Raw genomic sequence first — 22,990 nt, 5'->3', positions numbered from 1 at the left:
TGAATAACATAGAAGAGCCCCTCGAAGAGTTACCCTGTCAATCAATAAGAGAAGCCTCTTATTCAGCCCAAATGCAGAAGAGAGGAGGGTAGGTGAAAGTTGATTTCATGTCCCTCTAATTTGGATTCTGTCACTCATTGCTTAACTAAAAATGTTTAAAAAAAAAAAAAAACAATTTGTAATTTTTGTACCCAGTGTCAACAATTCTTTGTGGGGAAAGGACCACACCAAAAAATGGAAGACATCTATATATAAAATCTTTATTACAGGCAATATTGGTCCAGACACTACGCAATACCAACAGTACGAGTTTAATCTTTCAAAATCATCATTTAAACAGCAAAAGACCAAGAAATAAAATTTGAGTCAATTGATTATTTTTCAAAATATTCTCAATGCATGTTTTCATCAGTTCCCTTATTATAGTGAAACATACAAATACAGAAAAATACCCCATTTAACGTATACTAGTGTTAAATGGTTATTTGGCTTAAAATCTGAGTTAAGAAAATCCTTTTTAGCAACCTACATACAGATAAGTAGCAAACTTTATTATATTAAACAAATTCGTTCCACTAAAACATGTAAAGAATTTCATCCATCATGTATTCTGATCCCAGTACCAGTGTTTATTCTCTTACATCATGGTTCTTATCTGAAGGAACCAACTCAATGAGTCATCCTAGACATAACCTTATATCCTCTTTCCCAACACACTTCATCCATCCAAAAGTCTGTTCAACAGATGGCAACCGGGTAGCAGTCACTTCACCATTGGAGCCAATGGTTCTGTGAGAGCATGGCCAGAACTGTGAAACAGCCCATTTTCCTACCTACTGTGGGTTGCTGCTCAGGAGGAACGATAGACGCCAATACAAGCAGAAAATCTGCAGCTCCTCTGCTACGTGCCTTAGAACACTTTCAATTTTTCTGGTCAGTGCTCTGATTAGGTAACGTACATAAAAGCCAACATATTAGTTTAAATCTTTAAACAAAAAACTATATTTTCCAAAGTCATTATCATTTGGGGCAATTAAGTGATCTTTTCGTGCTTTGTTGAGCTTCATCTTTAGAGCATCTCTTCTTTCTTCCCATTCATGAAGTTCAGCATTTCCATGGGCAAATTTACAGCTGCTTCCTTCTGTGCAGGTACCATTCATATACCTGTTAGGACAAGACAGCATGGTAAGTGCCTACAAGTAGTTTATAAGAATCATGTCACGACTCTTAAAAATGTGTACTTCACTAGCTTTATGATTTGCATACAACTTTGAGTTAGAAATCTTAAGCCTAGAAAAACAGGTATTTTACAGCCATGCCATCCACGATAGAGAAATGAGTACTTTAAACTAATTAAATGTATTCAGTGAAAAGTACTGATTAAAGGGGGAAAAAAGACTTTAGTCATTTCTGATGTAGTGGAAAGAAATCAGAGGTGGTATTAAGTAAAAAATGCCTTCCTTCAGTGGTTATCTGGGTTAAAATGAGCTAAGAAAACCCTTTTTAGCAACCTACGTACAGATAATTTGGAAACTAAATATAAACAACAATTTAACAAAATGAAGAGCATTCAAAATTATCTAGTTTTTCACTAGAAAATGTCCTAAGAAAACTTAAAGAAAGGAGTGCTACTGTTAAATGCTAACATTTGCATTTGACCTAAGTTCTAGATTTACCCTTGAAATGAAATGTAAAGGCTGTCTCAAATATAATGAACATCTACTTTGAGGATGTGGTGAAGTACTAGAGAATCACAGCTGTGAACTCAGAGTTCATTTGTACAAATTTAAATGAACATGTATCTCTATTCAATTATCTTAAGACACTTCAAACCAGTATCAGAAGACAATTAAATCTTTTCATATACAATAGGCTTCCTTATCTTCAGGGGATACATTCCAAGACCCCTAGGGGATGCCTGAAACCTCAGAAGTACCCAACCCTATATATACTGTGTGTTCCTATACATACGTACCTATGAGATAGCTTAACTTATAAATTAGACACAGTTAAGAGATTAAGAATAATAACAATAAAATAGAGCAATTATACTATAGTGAAAGTTATGTGAATGTACTCTCTTTCCTTCTCTCAAAATATCTTACTGAAACCACAGAAAGAGAAACTGCAGATGAGGGGGGGCCACGGTAACTCCAGAAGAGGGAAGAAAATGTTCAATGAGCAACTACAAACTCTGAGCCTAAAACCTCTTAGGGTCGGTCAGGGCACAGCAATATCAGGAGACATTCTCTCTCATACACTCCATCTACTGATAACATGTTCATGAAAGTCATGTGAGATCAGCAATTTTCACGTGAAAAATTTAAGAACCTCCGTACCTATCACAGATACTAAAATATCCTGTTGGAAAGCGGTGCTGCCAGCAGTACTGGTCATCTTCTGTGTGGAAAACCTTCTCTTTGTGCTTCTCGGAAGAGATGTGGCCCTGCCACTGCTTCTCGCTGTTACAGTTCTTCCCACACATCCAGCAGTGGAAGTCCACCTAGTATGTGCAAAGACAGGGGGCCCATCAGTGGAGTTGTCTGAGTGTCCTCTCATTCTCTCAGGTACCAGGAGGACTAGTGCCACCTGATCAAAGACCCAGACTCATTCTTGGGGAGTACCGTCTGGTGGGGGAGCCAGACAAAGACATAGAACTCAAAGTCAGAAATAGGAGCAAGCGGGGGCTGGCCAGTGAGTTCACTTGGGAGAGCATGGTGTTGATAACACCAAGGTCAAGGCTTCAGATCCCTGTACAAGCCAGCCGCCAAAAAAAAGAATTAGCTACACTGAATAAAAACATTTGGATTCGTTAAGCTTGGAATCTAACCAAAGAATCTATCTTATTAAACACCCCAGGTAAATATCATGATCCAGCAAATTGGGGTGACCTCACTCTGGGAACACTGAGGAGTACTTAAGTAAAGGCAGCAAGGGAATCAGCACTGAACCTTGACAGAGGTGGGTGTTTACAGGCACCTCATAAATAGAGAGACATGGCGAGACCAGGCCACACACGTGCCCCACAATGGGCAAAGAACCTGGATCCAACTGAATCAATATGGAAAGGAGCCAAAAATCATAAGAAACAAGCAGCGCAACACACATGCTTTTGTAAATTTTTATTTTTATTTTATTTATTTATTTCTGGGGGCAGCTGGCCGGTATGGGCATCAGAAACCTTGGCCTTGGTGTTATAACACCGTGCTGTAACCAACTGAGCTACAGCCAGCCCAACATAAATTTTTAGAAACACACCAGGCAGAACTACAGATTGTTTAAGAATAAATATGTCAACAATATGTAAACATGGCCTGGAAAAATACACACTGGATCTGGTCCCTCTGGGACAGGGGACAAATAGGGTCCCAAATTTATCTGTAATGTGTTTATTTTACAAAAGCGAATAAAATAAATTGCTAGCATCAGTTAACTTGAAATGGTGGGCTCCAGATTTTCATTATATAATCCTCTTAACTTTTTTGAAATGTTCAAAAGATAACTAAAACGGTAACAGACCACCGGCATTTTAATGTCTCCACTGAACCACGGAGGGAGAGGGGCCAGGCTACAGGCAGTGAGGAGGGAATGAGGGGACTGGAGGACATGTCCTGAGCACCTCTGTGGCCTACCACTGCGGTAAGTGTCATAGACTCATTGTACTTCACTTGTCCACCATGACAACCCCACTCAGAGATATAAATAATCCGCCCAGAGTCCCAGCAGGTAAGGAGAGGATCCAGGGTTGGACTTGCAACTCTCCGGCTCCAAAGTCAGAAAAAGGATCAAGGAAAGGAATTTTTTAGCACGAGGAGACTTATGCTGATGGTAGGAAAGCACTGAAGAGAGAAGATGAAGACACCACAGAAAGGCAGGCAGGGAGCCAGGTTTTGGAGGAGGCAGGAAAGACAAGGCTCCATCAACACTGAGAAGCAGAAGCGCAGTGAAATAACCCATGGTACTTACAGTAACTTCAGCATAATCGGTCGGCATGTGAATTTGTTTTCCATTATCCCTGTTTGACTGACTGGATACATCATCACTTTTTTCATTTTTTTGACTCTTTAGCCAGAGTTCATAAAACTGCTCCATATCTTGTACTAAGAAAAAATGAATTACTTTGAGTACCAACAACTAAACACCATTTAAATACACGCAACAGCGTGCACACTTTTTGTATCCATCAGCGTATGTTTTCAAAAGAAAAGCCAGAGGGCTGAAGGAGGATGATTATATTAGACACAGAGAAATAGTCCAGTCCAAGCAGCAAGTAAACCCTCATGCGTAAGAATTAACTTCAGGACCGTTAGACCACAAACATTAGTTTTCAAGATGAATGAACTTCTCCCTGCATTTGCAAGACACTCTGGGGGTATTTAAAACTCAGAAATCATCATAAGGGCATTGCCAAAAAAGCCTTGGCATTACTACATGTCGCCCTATGCCACACCCTCGTTGTCAGTGCCACAAGTACACACAGCTACTTACATGGCTTGGGGGCCTTGGGGCTTATATCCTACTCACTGTTTATTGAGAAAGATGAGAAACATACCACTGCTAGGACCAAGATTCTGACCCTGATGGTAGTCCACCAATCAGGCCACAGTCCCAGAGAACTGATATGCTGGGGTGCAATTTACAACACAACTGTGACCACGTCCTGGGCAGTGGCTGCCAGTTGCTTCCTATGGTAAGAACAAGTGTATTATTCTGCATTACTACCAAGTGCTAACACCAGGATTTCTCAGCCTCAGCACTGTTCACATTCCGGCTCGATAATTCTGTGTTGTGGGGGCTGTCTGGTGCATTACAGGATGTTTAGTGGCATCCCTGGAGTCTACTCACTAGAGGCCAGTAGCACCTTCCCCCAAGTCATGACACTGAAAAGTCTCCAGATATTGCCAAATGTTCCTGGGAGAGGGAGGGTGTGTGGCAAAATTTTCCCCAGTTGAGAAACACTATGCTAAAAACTTGGATAATGAGAATCTGGCCAAAACTTGGCTTTGTTGTCTGCTTAAGAGTTTCTAAAAATATATCATCAGGATATGATTAGAGATAAACTAGAATTCTTCTTAAGTCCAGTGGTAGCAGAAGTCATTGTAAGAGCCCTAATGTGTAAGGACATCTTCAGTAAGTCCCGACGGTCTGTCCTTATTACTTGGAGCAAGACAGCTAGAGGAAGTCCCTTCCATGCAAGTCACTGACTTTATACGTGGTTGGAACATGGCAGGTGACACTCTTAAATCCAGTTGGTTCTTGTAATCCAGAGATTGCAGTCAGTGTATTTCTATCAGTTTACTTAAGATGAAAGAGCAATGACTTCTGTAGTAAGACATTTATGGTCAAAAGTGAAAGGTTGTCTGAGGCTCCTCTCAAAGGCTCTCACAATAAACTTGAAATTTGACCAACATAAACATTCTCTCCTAGGGCCTTTGAATCTGGGCCTGTTCTATCAGTAAGGCCTCCTTGAAGAAATCCCCAATTCTAACCTGCTTAATTCGGGGGTGACTATTCACAGTAGGATAAGACAATCTGATTCACACAGTAATAGAACTGAACTTCCCCAGACCATTTTTCAGGAATAAATCTATTACATCAAAGGATAAAGACCCATATATTTGTATCCAAATCTGACCTAACCCAACACAGATCAGATGTCAGATTCTGCTCCACTGAGGCTGTGGTCATATTTTCCAGCCATTGTCACCACCAGAGCTACTAATAAAACACAGTACAACTGTTTGGAATGCAAGCTGCTTTCTGTGTTCACAAGAAACTGGCATATTTATAGAGAGGAAAGAAACTGTCAGATGAGCTAGATTTCACAAATGTCAAGGACACAGCTAAAACATCAACTTACTTCCATTCTCCTTCATGTAAGTCCATACTTCTCGTTCCTCAGGACTATGAGCAAAGGAACAGTTCCCAACATATTGACATTTTTTCCCAGAAGCAATATGGTTGCACAGCTGTGTAAAAAAAAAAAATGTGAACATGATTTAAGATAGAGTACACTTAGTAAAACAGCCTAATTGTTATATTTAAGGAAAATAAGCATTATTATCCATGATAATGCTTAGTAATAAAATTTTTAAATAAGATTAATTTGATTCTATTCAAATTGACCATAAGCCCAAAATATATGATAGTGATAGAAAATTTCCAAAAGAAAGTAAAATATGGAATTGGAGTATGGAGCATTTTCTTAAAGAAAATATCTGCAAACTCACTTATTTAGAACATTTAATCTCCGCATGAAAACCTTTGGCCCTCTCAGTCTGACAGCTCCTATTCTTCCCTGCATAACGCTTCGGATGACTTCAAGTCAGCACTTGGGAAGCAGTAAAGAAACCGCAGTCTACCCCAATAGTTACTAAACAGTGCTAGAACAAATTCAGAAATTTAACTTACTATAGCCAATCCTGGCGGCTAAACTTGGCCACAATTCCCTAGATCTGTATTATCTGCAGATAGTCATTACACTAACCAGGACATAGAGTCACACAGCTCTCAAACAATACCTCTCCTGATTACTTGCATTTTTACTTAACAAAGACAATACAGTGATGCTGGTAGGAAAATAAAGTGACAGTAGTCAGCAGAATGCGGACTTCCCTAAGAATCATGATTATCCAGAACCAAGAAAACCTCTACGCTAAGAGCTCATTCTTAAATATCATCATCTCCTTGTCTTTGTACATCATAAATCTTAGTACAAGTAATTTCTAGCTTATCTTAGTTTGTGTTTCAACAAGAGCTGGCCCTATATATTACCTAGCTTTTGTAACACTAGCTGCTTAGCATTTGTTTCTGCTAAAACTCTATAAAATTACCACTGCACATTTCCTCCCTTGGACCTATGCCAGCGACCCCACCCTTAAATCTTCTGCATAAAGTCAGTAGTCAATAAAACAGTCTTGTGACTGACTTTATCATATTCCTATCCCAGGCACACCCCACTAAATACTTAGTCGCATCACTAGGGAAACATTTACCGTAGTCTTTCAAAGCTCAATGACAAGAAGCAGGGAGAAGAGAAGGAAAGGAGAAGGCCGGACACTGTGCTGGGTTTTTGCAGAACACCATCATGTGTCATTTTCCCTATGATGTAATTATTTATGGATCATTTCCAGATGAGCAAACTGAGGCTGAATAACTTGACCAGGGCCCTCTGGCAGACTTTGAAACCCGTTCTCTGCAACTCACTACACTGCCTACACACACACACAGACACACAATTATTTTTTCTTTTAGAAAAAGGGTCCCTTAGCAATACCTAATATGATTGGAAAAGAAAAGGAAATAAGCTACTGTAACATTGCATAGCAGTATACCACATTCAAGATTAAAGAATAATCAGTAGGGGCCGACCCTGTGGCGCACTCGGGAGAGTGCGGCGCTGGGAGCACAGCAGCGCTCCCGCCGCGGGTTCGGATCCTATATAGGGATGGCCAGTGCGCTCACTGGCTGAGTGCAGTGCAGACGACACCAAGCCAAGGGTTGCGATCCCCTTACCGGTCACAAAAAAAAGACAAAAAAAAAAAAAGAATAATCAGTAGTCCTAGGCAGCTGCCTCATGAAGTAGAATTTTTCTCAGTTGTCCTCGTTCTAACAAAGCTCTTGATACACATATTATCTCCATTATCTTTAAAAGCACAAGAGGATACAGTTCCCAAAAACCTCTTTCCCCTTCCTACATAACCCATTGATTAAATCTGAGTCTAAAACCACTTTGGATAAAACACAAAGACACTACCAGCTTGTAAACCTTCTTACTTGTATAAGTTTTAAAAAACTACAAGGTACTCTAGGTCACGAAAAATCCTTCTAGCTCTTCCTTAACTCTCTCTGGCAGTTCAGAGAGGGAGGCCTTATTTACAAGGAGACTCTGCAATCGTCTGCCCTGCTTCTCTGGGCAAAAGAGAAAAAAGGTTCTCTCCATATTTCCTCCACTGAGGCAGAGAGTTTATGACTTGTTGATGCTCCAAGTGTCCCTGTCCATTAACTCACACAGTGAACTACCTCCAGACTCTCTCCAGACCCTCTTGTGAAGAGGAAAGTCCAGATACAACTCAAGTGGTTTGCTCGGACATCACCCCCAAGATCACATAAGGCACTGCAATGTACCAAGGTGAAACAGGCCACCGCATGAGTGAAATACATCCTAACTTTACGTTGGTCTGATATCTTCATTCTAAGAGTTCTTGAGGAGCACATTTCTCTAAAATTGAACATTTTCCTTTGGGTTTATTTTAGAAAATCTTACAAAGTTGGGTATTTTTTAGCTAGTATCACTTCCTTCAGTGAAAGAAATGATAAAAGCAAACTCATCAACAACATTCATAATAATACAGAAGGCCTTGAGTTTGATATTGAACCCGAGGAATCAAAACTAAATGAAATTCTCATTCTCTCCTAAAATTCATCTAAAAATAAGTTAAATTATGACTATAACTTTTTCTCGATCCCATTATCTATTTACTTTTTCCACCTAACTCATAAAATTCCAGTCAACACGAAAACTGTTATAGAACCACACACATTCTAAAGGGAAAGGAAAACAGAGGAACCATTTAAATTTCATTATTACTAATGAGCATTTTTTAAAAGCTTGAGTTTCAATCTGAATTACTAATTTCTAATGATTTGAAACACCTAATTTAAAAAAAGTGGCTTAAAAATTACGTATGTACATCAAACTGTAAAGGCATTTGTTTCTTTGTGGGGAGAGGACGGATGTTCATCCACTTCTTACGTTCATTAGACATCACTCTCATCGCTCGACGATCTTTGGTCCACCTAAGAAAAATGGAGTTCAGAAAAAACAAAGACACACTGGCAAAAGGCAAAATATAAAGGGAGAGGTACAAAGTTTTGTACCTGAAGGACCAGAGACTTTTTTTCTCAAACCTCCTAAAGAAATGCCTTATGATTCTATAATTTCACTTCCTGTTCATATTTACAAACATTCCCTATAAATCCTGAACAAAGAATTGATAAAATATAGGAAAAACACTAGTGTTGAAGTTTTAGCTACTAAATCCTAAAAATCTCTTCCCTTTTGTTTTATAATTACTTCTAAATTGTCTACCTTCCTCTGCTCTCTTCAAAGCCTTAAATCTTTTTTCTCATATGTATGATGTCATACCTATGAAACACATAATTACAAAAATTGCATTATTTCTGCATACACAATACTTACGAATGCCTTGCTTTTGCACTACAATATTTTCTGTTTTTATCTGGTTCAATGACTTGACCATTTCTTAGACACTGAGCACACACAAATTTTATCTTCATATTAAGGGATCCAGGCATTATTTGATTGCCAAGTACCTTAAACAATTAAAAGATTAGTTTTAATTTTAACAGAAAACCAGTTTTCTGAGAATAAAATGCTAAATTGCTATATAATATTTTTCACAATGGTGTACAATTTCCTGTTTTTGTCTGGATCCATGATTTGACCATTATAAATATGCTCTGATAACTAAATTTCCAGTTCTCTCCCAATGCAAGAGAATATGACAAAAGCAGATTACAGATGTCAAATCTCAGTTTATTTTTTTAATTTTTAATTTTTTTAATTTCATTTTATTTTGTCAATATATCAAATCTCAGTTTATAAAGTCAGCTTTGGAATTGATGACTGAAATTGTTTGGTGTTTTGGGGGTGGAGAGAAGCAGTAAATAAACAAGTTATGCCAGATAGGAAGCAAAACTATAAACATAATCCATCTCCCTTACTCCAAGATTCCCCAATGCCCAAGAGCCCAATTGTTTTGCCAGTTAAGCTAAATAAGAAAACAGTATCCTGTACTCTTGGCAGCTATTGTGGAATGCCTACTTTTTAGTTTATGATGATCAACTAAAATGCTAATTGTTTTTTCACGTAAGAATTTCTCACCTAAATGAACATGAAGAAAGTAACTGGACTGAAAGTATAAATTGCCTCTGCCAACAACCAACATCCATTAGGCAATTCCAGAAAGAATACAAATGCAGAAAACACACAAGAGAAAATACCTGAGCTCCAGGTGCATTTGCTTCCAAATTTTGCCAATATTGTTTAGATTCTTGAGCAATAGCATCATGTGAGATACCTGGGAAATGTACAAGCCTTCTTTTAAATTCTATGTATAATAACAACAGTCTACCAATCTGGTTGCAGTCAGATTTAGAGAATCCTCAATTCCCCAATTATTCTCATGTGGCCTAATCCATCACCAAGGATAAATGAATATGACAATACTCTCTTCTAAAATGGAACACTTACAAATACAGCTCTTTCCGCTGTATGAGGAATCTTTCTTCCCCAGAAATCCATGCTATATGTATGAACTTGTATCAACAATTAATTACATGAGACCACACTCAAAATAGGCAATTCAAAAAATCAAGTGACTACACAGCTTAAAGCTCAGGACAAAATCAACAGTGTTGCCACATCAGGTTGCTGGAGAAGAGTAGGTCTCCAAATTCCTGTTCCACCAAACACTGACTGCTTCTGAAGAGACATATTTCTCAGTCACCCACAGGCCTACCTGTTTCATTTTGCATTATCCAGACTTTTAATTCCACAAGACTATGAGCATAAAAGCATTCATCTTCCCTTAAACAGCCATATCGAACTTCATGTCGACATAAATCAAGCTGACATTGACCATGAAAAGAACGTATTTTGGAGTATTTTACTGTTGACTCTCGTAAAATATGGACAAGGCACCTAAGATGAAAACATAGTGACATTTTAACATTGTTCTGCTACAGCTTTTTCAAATTAAAGGAAAAAAATATATATATATATAAATGCCAAGTTCTAGAATGAGAATACATTTTAAATATTATCAGAAAAAATAAATCATTGTATGCAATTATTGGATTAATAGGGAGAGGGAATAATTATATTTTAAGCCATAAAATACTTAAATCCATGTCATGAGAAGCTATAAATCAATAATGCTTTCCATATTTAATAATCAATTTAATAATTAATTTTTAAATTCCCAGCCAAATATACAAAAAGGCATTTTAAAATAATCATTGTTTTTCAAAACAACAACAAAAGGAAAGGAGGAAAGGCCTGCACAAATACTACTACTGGTTTTATTTGGATCTAAGAAAAGAATACATTTTGTCACTACAAAAGTTAGAAACTGCCAACATACTTATTGTCTTCAAACTCATGCTTTGTAACTGGGTGAGAGCAAGCAGTAGAATTATCTTTATTTCTTTTACTTATCATTCTAGGCTTATGATCAAAACATTTCTGGAACAGAGAGAGAGAAGAGGATTATCATAAAAACATAATAATATTGCTTTAGTTTCAATACCTTTACAAACTTATACATTACATACTTGTACCAATTAATATTCAATATGAAGTCTTAATACTATTCTTTTTGATAATAATAGTGGCTACCATTTACTGAGTGAATGCTTTATTGCGTGTCAGTACCTGTACTAAGAACTCTATACTACTGGACTTGTAATCAGAAACTATCACCTACATCAACAGAATGAAAGACAAAAATCACATCTCAATAAATGGAGATAAAGCATTTGATAAAATTTAACACCCCTTCATAATAAAAATTCTCAAGAAATTAGGTATAGAAGGAATATACCTCAACACAATAAAGGCCATGTAAGACAAACCCACAGCCAACATCATACAGAACAAGGAAAAGTTGAAAGCTTTTCCTCTAAGAACTGGAACAAGACAAGGATTCCCACTTTTACCACTCTTGTTCAATATAGTACTGAAAGTCCTAGCCAGAGCAATTAGGCAAGAGAAAGAAATAAAGGGCATCCAGATTGGAAAGGAGCAAGTCAAACTGTCCCTGTTTGCAGATGACATGATCTAATATATAGGAAAGCTCTTAGAACTGATGAACAAATTCAGTAAAGTTGCAGGATACAAAATCAACATACAAAAATCAGTAGAGATTCTACACAACAATGAACTGGCTGAAAAAGAAATCAAGAAAGCAATCCCATTTATAATAGCTACCCCCCAAAATAAAATACCTAAGAATAAATTTAACCAAAGATGTGAAAGGTCTCTACAAGAAAAACTATAAAACACTGATGAAAAAAATTGAAGAGGACCCAAAAAAATGGAAAGACATTCCATGTTCATGGATTGAAAGAATTAATATTGTTAAAATGACCATAATTCCCAACGTGATCAACAGATACAATGCAATCCCTACCAATACCAATGGTATTCTTCATAGAAATAGAAAAAACAATGATAAAATCCGTGCAGAACTACAAAAGACCCCAAACAGCCAAAGCACTCCTCAGCAAAAAGAACAAAGATGGAGGCATCACGCTACCTGCTATAGTGACCAAAATATGGTCCTGGCATTAAAAAAAAAAAAAGGACACATAGATCGATGGAACAGAACAGAGAACCGAGAAATAAATCCACGTATTTACAGCCGACTAATTTTCAACAAAGACACTGAGAACATACATTGGGAAAAGGACAGTCATTTAATAAATGGTGCTGGGAAAACTAGATATCCATATCCAGAGGAATAAAACTAGATTCCTATCTCTTATCATGTACAAAAATCAATTCAAAATGGATTAAAGACTTAAAGACCAAAACTATGAAACTACTAGGAGAAAACACAGGAGAAATGCTTCAGAACACTGGTCTGGGTAAAGATTTTATGAAGAAGATCTCAAAAACACAGGCAACAAAAGCAAAAACAGACAAATAGGATTATATCAAACTGAAAAGCTTCTGCACAGCAAAGGAAACAGCAGTGAAGAAACACCCTGCAAAATGGAAGAAAATATCTGCAAATATTCATCTAACAAGGGATTAATATCCAGAATCTACAAGGAACTAAAACAACTCAACAGCAAAAAAACAAGTAATCTAATTAAAATAATGGGCAAATGATCTGAATAGACATCTCTCAAAAGAAGACATACAAATAGCCAACAAGTTATTTAAAAAATGCTCAATGTCACTACTCATCAGGACAATGCAAATCAAAAACCCACAATGAGAGTTCTGGTCAAGATGGCAGAATAGATGGTTCCCAGCATCACTCTCTCCCACAAATCAACCAATTTACAACTATAGAAAAGTAACATCAGCCAAGCTGGGGCCACTGGAGCTCAGGGGAAGAGGAGAGACCTATGGAGTTCATGAAGGCGGGAGAAACCATGATGAGAGAAAGAACTGCTCTGAGTGTTTTGGGCCGCAGCCGCCTTAAGGCTGGAACTGCTGAGCACATGGAGCAGGAGCTAGCAGAAGCCACAGCTGTGCCCTTTGGATGGAGTTGCTTGGAGGCGGCAGGGGAGAAGAGGGCCTTGGCAGCCCCCAGAACAGCAAGACCACTAACAGGGTTCCCATGGACCCACACAGGAGGGAGGAGCCAGAACAACTGAAAAAAGGGAGCCATTCAGAGGCCGTTGAGTCATAGCAAGGGACCAGCACAGGGCCCACCCCATGGGAAGTGTTTGGAGCATGGGCGTTGAGGGAGACAAGTCCACCAGGAGAACACTGGGGCACAGCAAGGACAGCCAATCTGCCCCCGAATCAGTACAGGACCACTCAGAAACTGGTCAGGAATGCAGAATTGCATGGGGTGCAGTTTGATGAAAAAACTCAGGCCCACATCAGAGTTTCCACACAATCCAGATCCACCAGGTCTCTGGAGAGCCAGAAGTACCTATAAGGTCAACCGTTAAACCCTGAGCTGCACAAAAAGCCTTCCCTAGGGAAACAGCAGCAAAGCAGCAATTTAGCTCAACCACACAGCTCAAGTACTGGTTCCCACAGGAACCATATTAGAAGCAAAGGACAAAAAATTAGTTCCAGCCCAGGCACACCACCAGCACCTTGGGGCCTGCCTGGGGACTGGAGGCTTGGAACCGGGGACCAGATCCCTCTCCCACAACCAGGCACACTGTGCCAGCACCTCAAGGCCCAACCGGGGACCCGAAGCATGGAGAAGGGGACTGGACCCCTCCTTCCACAACCAGGCACACTGTGTCAGTACCTTGGGGCCTGCCTGGGACCCAAGGCATGGAGCCGGGGACCAGACACACCCCACAACCAGGCACACCGCCAGCACCAAGGAACATGCCAAAAACGTCACCTCCATGTGGGTGGCCCACCACAGCCACCACAATAACCATGGCTGCCGCAAAGGCGACTAGAAGCCACAATCACCACGCAGATGGTCTGCCAACTACTGGAGTGCATTGACACAAGGAGAGTCAAGCAGAGATAAAGAAAGAAGAGGAAGTCTCTCCCCACAAAGCCCATTTCAGAGTGACAGAAGAGGCATCTGCTCAATGATAATATTGGGGGACCTGATCACACCTCTCAGCATTGGACAGATCATCTAGGCAACAAATCAACAGAGTAACCATTATTCTTTCAGAAGGAAAGAAAGAAATCTAGGGTAATTAGAGGGGGGAGGAGAGGGGAGATGGGGAGAGATTGGACAAAGGGGATAAAGAATAATTATGATTTATAACAATATATATGTTAGTAATATTGATTTGATCAACATATCTTAATGTTGAACCCCCAAAATATGTATAATCAATTTTGATTCAATTAAAAAAACAAAACAAAACACAATAAGACCACCTCATGCCAGAAAACTAAAAATAGAACTGCCATCTGATCCAGCAATCCCACTACTGGGTATTTATCCAAAGGAAAGGAAATCAGTATGTGAGAGAAATTTGCACTCCCATGTTTACTGCAGCACTATTCACAATAGCTAAGACATGGAATCAACCTAAGTGTCCATCAACAGATGACTGGATAAAGAAAATGTAGTATATGTACACAATGGAATACTATTCAGCCATAAAAAAAAGAGTGAAATCCTGTCATTAGTGGCAACATGGATGAGCCTCGAGGACATTATGTTAAGTGAAATAAGCCAGGCAGAGAAAGATGAATGCCACATGTTCTCACTGATACATGGAAGCTAAAAAAGTTGATCTCACAGAAGTAGAGAGCAGAATGGGGGGATAGCAAGAGGTTGGTTAACAGATCCAAACTTACAGCTAGATAGGAGAAATAAGTTTTAGTTTTCTATAGCACTTTAGGGTGACTATATATAGTTAACAGTAATTTATTGTGTATTTTCAGATAACTAAAAGAGAGGATATTGAATTGTCCCAATACAAATGATAAAATGTTTGAAGTGACTGATATGTTAATTATCCCAATTTAATCATTACACATTGTATACATGTATGGAAATATCATACTGTACCCATAAATACGTAAAATGTGTCAATCAAAAAGTAATAAAAGAAGAAACTATCACCAATTTTACAGTGGAAAATAAGTCCTGGGGAAAATACCTCACAAAGAAACATAAATTCTCCAAGATGCTCTTGGAGTAGTTTGAACACAGTAAGGTTGATCTTTCCACTGCCACCAAAGAAAGCCTCGCGACTGAATGCCCCTTTCCGTTCCAAAGTCCAGACATCTATCTCTTCTTGGCAATAAGCAAACGTGCAGTGGCCTGGATATCTACATTCCTCCTCGGCAGCAACATCTACAAAAACAGGGAATGAAAAGACATTTAAAACAAAGCAACTGTTTTTTTGAAGCCAACAAATATTAAACACATTTAGGACATCATATGGATTTTTCTAACAATTCATGGACAGCTTCAAATAATGATACACATATTACTGTAACTCAGGGATGGTATTAACACTTCAAGCCTAAATTATTTTTATTGCAGACAGGGAAAAAAGCCTCGATACTCTCATATACTCCACCTAAGTTTAAAAAATCATTTAGGGACATTCACAGCTTATTCAGATGAAGTGGATGGACAGAAGTGAAAATACCAAGTTCCCTGTCAAAAGCATTTCAAACACAGTAACATTTTCAAAGCTTTAGTTCAGTGTTCTGATTCTGTTTAGACTAAGTCAGAGAACTGTAAGTTTGAGACCATTTTCTTTTTAAAACCTGGTCAAAGCCCTATTTCCATAAACAACTATAAAATAGTCTTTTTTATTTTTTTGTTTTTAACTATATCTTATATTTAAAAAAAATAATAATAATAATATAAAAAACACTAATGTCTCAATCCTAGGAACTTGCTATGAATTCTGTCCAAACATTTTAAGGAATAATCAGTACTGGAGCCATTATGAAAAATATAGCAAATACTGTAGTTTATCACTTATATAATGTACAACAATTAATTACAGTATATACCTTTACATATATAATATGGTCCTTCATAATTTGTTTTTGTTGGTCTTGGACGTATTTTTTTCCATGATTTATCTTCAACATTCTTTATCCTACCAATTAAAATATCTTTCTTACATTTATGATCTATATTAGCATGGTAAATGAAATCCATTAACTTAGGGCCTGAAAAAGATGTAGAAAGGATTGCTCATATGCACAAAATGTATCATTTTGTTTTACAGGCACATTTACAAGCAGATGTGAACAGATAAACACTGACTATTAAATTCCCAAAAAACATGCCATTTTCACAACCCCAACATGGGATGCAGCTACTAAAGTAGATTTTTGCCTTTTATCAAACAATACAAAGTTCTATCCAACACAAGTCCTGCCAACACATACCCTTATTGAACCATTAGGGAAATAATGTGGATAGGAATTCTGATGGCTTATAAAAAGTAAAGAACACTGTTAAACATAAAACTGGGCTAGCTGGTTAGCTTACTCAGTAGAGTGTGGTGCTGACAACAACAAAGTCAAGGGCTCAAATCCCTGTACGGGCTAGCTGCCAAAAAAACACATAAAACTAAGAAAGAAAATGAAGTTGACTCCAGAGGAGAATAAACTGTGTTTATTTCACTTCATGTATGGGTAAAGATATGAAGCAAACCAACAGAAAGTACTTTAATTGTCATAAACATTGTTTCATATGTTGGTCTTATGCTTTTTTCTAGTTCTTGCTCTATTTGAAAATTATCAAATTCTTTTTTTTTTTTTTTTTTTTGCTGGCCGGTACAGGGATCGAACCTTAGTAATCAGCACCACAGTATAACCAACTGAATTAATTGGCCAGCTCGAAAATTATCAAATTCTTAAAGGTATACTTAGAACATAAGAAATTTCATAAAAAATTTTAAAAGCATCCAAAAGTCAGGTATTCTATTCCACATGATTCTATAAAATTATAACAAATAAGACCAGAGACTTATCCTGTTAGCCTCCCAAAGCCCCAAATTCAATATAACTGCTGCTTCTTTTCAATTCTTATTTTGAATTCTTTCTAGAGTCACAATACCTGCTATTGTTTACATATATTTACAAATTCCTAAGAACTTTCTAGTTATCAGTTAGTTTAATACTCTCTGCCCACTCATTTGGTCCTGACCTGATTTTACAAAACAGATCTGGCAGGCTTGTCTCAATTCATGGGTTCCTTCGAGGGGATGTCTTGGGGTCACTGATAGAGATGGTTTAGTAACTGCACTTCCAAAAAAGTTTCCAAAATCATTTCTAAGATGACTTGAAATTCCCAGGAAACTGTCAGAAGCAAACAGACTACCTGGTCCATTTATCTGCAAGAAGAATAAGGAAAGAAAAAAAGAAGGCAATAAATATTGTACTGTCACTAAAGAAGGAAACTGAACTCATCTGAAGAATAAGATATTCTTCACAGATTGAGGTCTGCACTCTTCCTCCTTAATGATCTTCAGTATTAAAAACTGACTGTCTCTACATTTTCCTCTCTTTTGGTCTCTAGGCCCACCCCCCCTTTTTTAATCATCTGAGTTGTTAAAAGTAACAGGTAATTGTTCTGCTTCAACAGTATACACATTTAACATGCCCTGATCTTATATTTCCTTGATTTGTTTATACTGTGCTAAAGCCTCTTACACTGTCTAGTGTAAGATTAATGATAGTGATTAATTTGCTTTGATAGATCCAGTCTTAAACATAGAGCATTTATTACTGAATGTTCCAGAAGAGTCTAATAATACTATTTCCCACAGCACACACGAAATTTAAGGGAGAGGTCATGATCATTCAAATAACTCAGTTACTTAAGTAAAAGACCTATTTTCAATTGAAGCGAGGTATTTACAAAAGAGGAAGTGGCACTTACAAGCGAAAGGGAAGAATTACTGTTGTTAAGCGTTGTTCCCTCTCTAGAAGTTGAGGTGGACAGATCTAAAATAATAAAAAAACTTCAACAGACCTTTTCATTCTAATCATGTAATAAGAACATCAGAGCTTAATAGCTTACTGGCTATGGCTTTCCACTTTATTTTCCCATCCCAGTCCCTAGAAGCTTTCGTGCTCATTGTTGACACTCAGAGCTCGGGAGTTTTTCCTTCCCTCTGAAAACCAAGGGCATAAATAACCCTCAGTCAAACAAATTTGAATAAAAAGCTATCTTTAGAGAAGTACACTAAGGCAGAGCCTATTATGTATGACTGTTAAAAAGACTTAAGAAAATTATTCACAATTAAATGGGAAAAGAGCCTCTCCTTTTGAAAACATGAAGCAAGAACTCATAATATTAAAAAATCAGTAAGGTTCAATTACTGTCTTCAGTCTACCACTCAATTATTTCCTCTCTTCCCTTCTGTCTCCCACATACATTAATCTCTTCAGTCATAATTCTTTAAATCAATTATTTACACTTTTGGCCTTTAGCTATGTGACAATGCCTCAGAAAAATATGAAATTTTTTCATTATTGTTTAAAGTATATATTAAACCTACAATTTCAGAAACAGGAGCCAGCCCCAAAACTCAGTGATCCCCTATAAAATTAAGGCATAAGCCAATGGTTGCTGAGCTCAATAGATAAAGTCTAAAATAGATCTAATTGTTATCATTCTAAACACAGATTTTAAATTAGTCTTAAAATTAGTGTTTGCCTAGGTCAGAATTTAAAAGGATAGAAAACTTGTTTGAAAGACCTTTTAAGAGAAGATTCTCCTTTCTTAGAGAAAGTATTAAACATCATTTCATCCCCCAAACAGTAAACACTCAGCTTAACAAACTATCCAATATAAAAACCAGTGCCACATACACTGCTATTCTCAGGCCTTTGCTCCTTGATCTCCATGATGACACAGTACAGTCAAGGTCAATTCAAAATTGCAGGCTTAGGCTTTATACTTTTAGCTCCAATGAAAATAATGCAGGTACCTACTACTTAGAGTCAGTTAAATAATTGCCAAACACATTTTTTTTTAAAGAAAATTAACTGTAATGATTTCTTACAATTTAGTTTTGATTCTTACCTCGTTTGGATTCACTCATGGAAAATGAATTTAAAGAAGAACAAAAATCTTCTAAGGATGAAGTCAAAGGTGGATAAAATTCTGAGAAGGAAGGTGGAGGAGCATACCTCGCACCAATGGGTAATGTTCCTAACAGAGATGCCGAAAAGGGTATGCTAGGAGTGACACTGGCTGTCGGGAGGGGCCCTCTGACTAAAGCCGATGACTGGAGGAAAAAAAAGATTTGATTAAAATTCACAAAACTCTGTTGCAAGTTTAGCTGAACTATTTTCAACATCAGCATGTAAAAACAAATTATTACATTCGGTGACCATAATACGTGGCAATGTTTGAATCAATACCAAGATTCATTAGAAGAATTTTAGCTACAGAGCTTATTTATTTTCAAGCTTTTTTTTTTTTTTTTTTTTGTGGCTGGCCTGTAAGAGGATCTGAATCCTTGATCTTGGTGTTTTAACACCACACTCTAACCAACTGAGCTAACAGACCAGCCCTCAAGCCCAATTTTTAAAAAGAATGGAGATGTGACCTCTAACATTGTTTTAATCCAAATGTTACATTCATGTTTCACCTACAAGACTTCCTTATGATTCCCTACATGGACACAACCTTGAGACTCATAAGAATTCCCCTTATTAAAGAGGAATTGTGGAGATGTGTGGCATAGAGTGGGAGGAAAAGTGATCCACAGAGGGAAGCTGTAGAAGCTGCTGAGGACTGGGATCATCCCTCTGGAGGTGTGAATTTACAATTGCAAAAGGACAAGCAGAACTCTAACTTCCCCCAACCATATCAAAGCTTCGACTTATTGGGAGCTTCCATATGCCTTACACTATAAGTATCATATACTATTTGATCCTTACAACTCTCTCAGATATATCCTACTGTTATCGCCATTGTACAGAGGAGAAAACTTAAGAACCTAAGAGGTGAAGTAACCTGCCCAAGATCATAGAGTTGGTAAGAATCACACCCAGGGCTGTCGGACTTTTATATACACTTCTTCCCCAGTAAACTCCAGGCTGATATCACTTACTTCACTGGCCCTGGAAACCAGCTCTGAATTTCTCCCTCACATCACTATCATGCTACTAATGTGGCTGCTGCTACTATTTTAATATACTTTATGGCAAGATTCAGAAAATTTTTTCGACAAAAGACTAGATATTAAATATTTTAGGCTTTGCAGGCCAGTCACACAGTCCCTGCTGCAGCTACTCAACTCTGCTGTTGCAGTGCAAAAGCAGCCACAGACAGTACAAAAAATAAATGGTCCTGGCTGTGTTCCAATAAAACTTTATTGTTGGACACTGAAATTTGAATTTCACATAATTTTCATATGTCATAAAATATTTTCTTTTTTTTCTTCTTATAACCATTTAAAAATGTAAAACACATCCTTACTTTGCAGGCCATATGAAAACAGGTGATGGGCCACATTTCGCCTATGGGCTACAGTTTGTTGACTTCTACTTTATTGCATATGGTAATACCGGAGAATTATCCTTAAGGAATGAGAAGTCCTTAATCCATAAAATTCATTTTTCCTAAATGTCAAATGCTTATTTTTTTGTTGTTGGCAGCTGACCGGTACAGGGATCTGAACCTCTGCCCTTGGTGTTATAAGGCTGTGCTCTAACCAACTGAGCTAACTGGCCAGCTCTCAATCAAATGCCTTTTCTTTATCAGAATGTTATATTTTCCCTTTCCATAACATGTAATCCCAATATGAGGAACAGAAAAATTTAGTAATTACTAAACAGCATGTTTCTTGCTTTTTTTTATTTCAAAAGTGACCAAAATAGCCAGTTACCACCAGAGAAGGACAAAAGTAATTTTCTTTTTTTTTTTTTTTTTTTTTTTTTTTAAAAGATGACCGGTAAGGGGATCTTAACCCTTGACTTGGTGTTGTCAGCACCATGCTCAGCCAGTGAGCGAACCAGCCATCCGTATATGGGATCCGAACCCGAGGCCTTGGTGTTCTCAGCACCGCACTCTCCCGAGTGAGCCACGGGCCGGCCCCAAAAGTAATTTTCAAGGTGAGAAACTCAAAGTTCAGCCTATAAGCAATACTGAAAGTATCTAGCAGGTCATATTAACCCTACTTTCAGAAGAAAGGAATAACACTGAAACTTACCATAACAGTTTCATCCGTCTCAGGTGCAGAATCAAGGAGGTCATCTATTTCATCTCCAAGGACCATATCTCCATCATCTAAAAAAGTTTCTGGCATAGTAAAGGGGATCTTTCCTCCATTTGCCAACATTGCAGAGGGCAGAGCACTCTCTTCCACTTGCAGTGACAAGACAGAAGTTAAGGGTACAATAGGAACTGAGGCCAGCTCACTTCCAATATCATGAGCAAAACTGGATGCAGGTAAAGAAACAATAGGAACTGCTTCTTGCCTTGGAGTCAGTAAATCTGTAACATGGATGGAAATGAACTCACTCACTTTTACTGTACTTATATATCAGTAGTGTTAATAGTCAATAATAGAGAAAATAAAGAGCTAGGTAAAAATAGAAGGCAATTATAAAAAATAAATATATATATAAATATATATATAATATATATATGTAAATATATAAAATATATATATATAAAGAAATTATGAATAAAAGAGTAAAAATGATTCTAAAAATAATTTGTTTTACCCAGGATAGATATATTCACTTACGAAAACTTATCCTTCTTTCTCAAAATGCCTTGCACCCTTTTTGGGCACAGCTATCAGATGGTGGCAAGGCCACAGTGGGTGTCAATCACTGCTTCCTGACATCCACTATTGTCACTTGCCAGTACATCCAGAAGCACAAAGGTGGTTTTTGAAATTATTCTCACTTTAATATTAATAACCATATAGTGATCTTATTTGACAACACTATATCATATATAAAATCAAAAGCCAGCACTTTTCAGATTGTTAAGATATGTGAAAACATACCTGGCTCAATATCTTCCACAGAACAGTTCAAAGCCTAGAAATTAAACCAAATAATGGGTCATAATATTTTCAGGAATCAAAACTATAAAGCAATCTGTAAAACTCACCCTAAGAGAGCAATGCAGGCTTTCAGAGAAATTTGACTCCCTTCCAATTAAGATCCAACAAATAAATGGAATATTCAATCCTTTATGATATGTGTGTTAGATGAGGAGCTAGTCTAGCAGTACCCTAACTTATTTCTTGTAGACCAGCATTTTTCAAAGGAGATTCAGCAGAACACCAGGGATTAAACTAGCCACCTAGCCACCACTCCCAGCCAACTCACAATGGCCATTAGCATCCTAATAGCCCCAAGAAGACTTACTTTAATTTTTTTTTTTTAACTTGTTAATTTCATTTACCTTTATGACTCCCCAAACTAGTAGTACCTAGCCCTGGGCCACTCTTTTTCAAACAACACCTAACGTCTATTAACATCCTGTAAAATGCTCCATTGTACTTCAGGAAATGCTGGTTAAGACTAAAATATATTACTTGAGTTAGTTGTTTTGTTTTTTAAAGTGACAGGAAGCTATGGTCAATTATGTATTTGAGGAATAAAAAGGTCTCAAAATAAACACAAACCAAAAATATTAAAGTAGAATAGCTAGCTCTTCCATCCTTTCTTTTCTATTCATTATGAGTTTTACAGAAATGATGGCTTTACCTTGGTAGCCCCATCCCCTGGAACTGATTTTAATGAGACCTGAAATAAAATAAAGACATGAATTTAAAGACAGAACTG

At 37.5% G+C, this 22,990-nt stretch overlaps 1 protein-coding gene across 5 annotated transcripts in view; it reads right to left on the bottom strand.

The window, feature by feature from the left end:
• Positions 1 to 272: 272 nt before the first annotated feature.
• The window catches only part of ZC3H7A (zinc finger CCCH-type containing 7A), a 39,471-nt gene continuing 16,753 nt past the window's right edge, over positions 273 to 22,990 (bottom strand). For 4 of the 5 annotated variants that reach the window (XM_063099542.1, XM_063099540.1, XM_063099541.1 and 1 more), the window contains 17 exons: positions 22,913 to 22,951; positions 22,204 to 22,237; positions 21,397 to 21,680; positions 19,260 to 19,464; positions 18,111 to 18,175; positions 17,376 to 17,562; positions 16,229 to 16,390; positions 15,358 to 15,554; positions 11,169 to 11,269; positions 10,545 to 10,726; positions 10,027 to 10,103; positions 9,203 to 9,336; positions 8,694 to 8,799; positions 5,861 to 5,969; positions 3,967 to 4,100; positions 2,340 to 2,503; positions 273 to 1,164 (listed from right to left, as the gene is read on the bottom strand). In XM_063099542.1, coding sequence (XP_062955612.1) covers positions 975 to 1,164; positions 2,340 to 2,503; positions 3,967 to 4,100; positions 5,861 to 5,969; positions 8,694 to 8,799; positions 9,203 to 9,336; positions 10,027 to 10,103; positions 10,545 to 10,726; positions 11,169 to 11,269; positions 15,358 to 15,554; positions 16,229 to 16,390; positions 17,376 to 17,562; positions 18,111 to 18,175; positions 19,260 to 19,464; positions 21,397 to 21,680; positions 22,204 to 22,237; positions 22,913 to 22,951 — 2,370 coding nt within the window. In that variant the 3' untranslated portion in view covers positions 273 to 974. Of the gene's footprint in view, positions 1,165 to 2,339; positions 2,504 to 3,966; positions 4,101 to 4,552; positions 4,686 to 5,860; positions 5,970 to 8,693; positions 8,800 to 9,202; positions 9,337 to 10,026; positions 10,104 to 10,544; positions 10,727 to 11,168; positions 11,270 to 15,357; positions 15,555 to 16,228; positions 16,391 to 17,375; positions 17,563 to 18,110; positions 18,176 to 19,259; positions 19,465 to 21,396; positions 21,681 to 22,203; positions 22,238 to 22,912; positions 22,952 to 22,990 lie in introns of those variants that run through there. The other variant, XM_063099543.1, reaches the window with a different exon arrangement.

This window comes from Cynocephalus volans, chromosome 6, assembly GCF_027409185.1.
Source record: "Cynocephalus volans isolate mCynVol1 chromosome 6, mCynVol1.pri, whole genome shotgun sequence".
Taxonomy (NCBI): domain Eukaryota; kingdom Metazoa; phylum Chordata; class Mammalia; order Dermoptera; family Cynocephalidae; genus Cynocephalus; species Cynocephalus volans.
The sequence above is the reverse complement of the archived record's forward strand: the minus strand, read 5'-3'. Positions and strand labels throughout refer to the sequence as shown.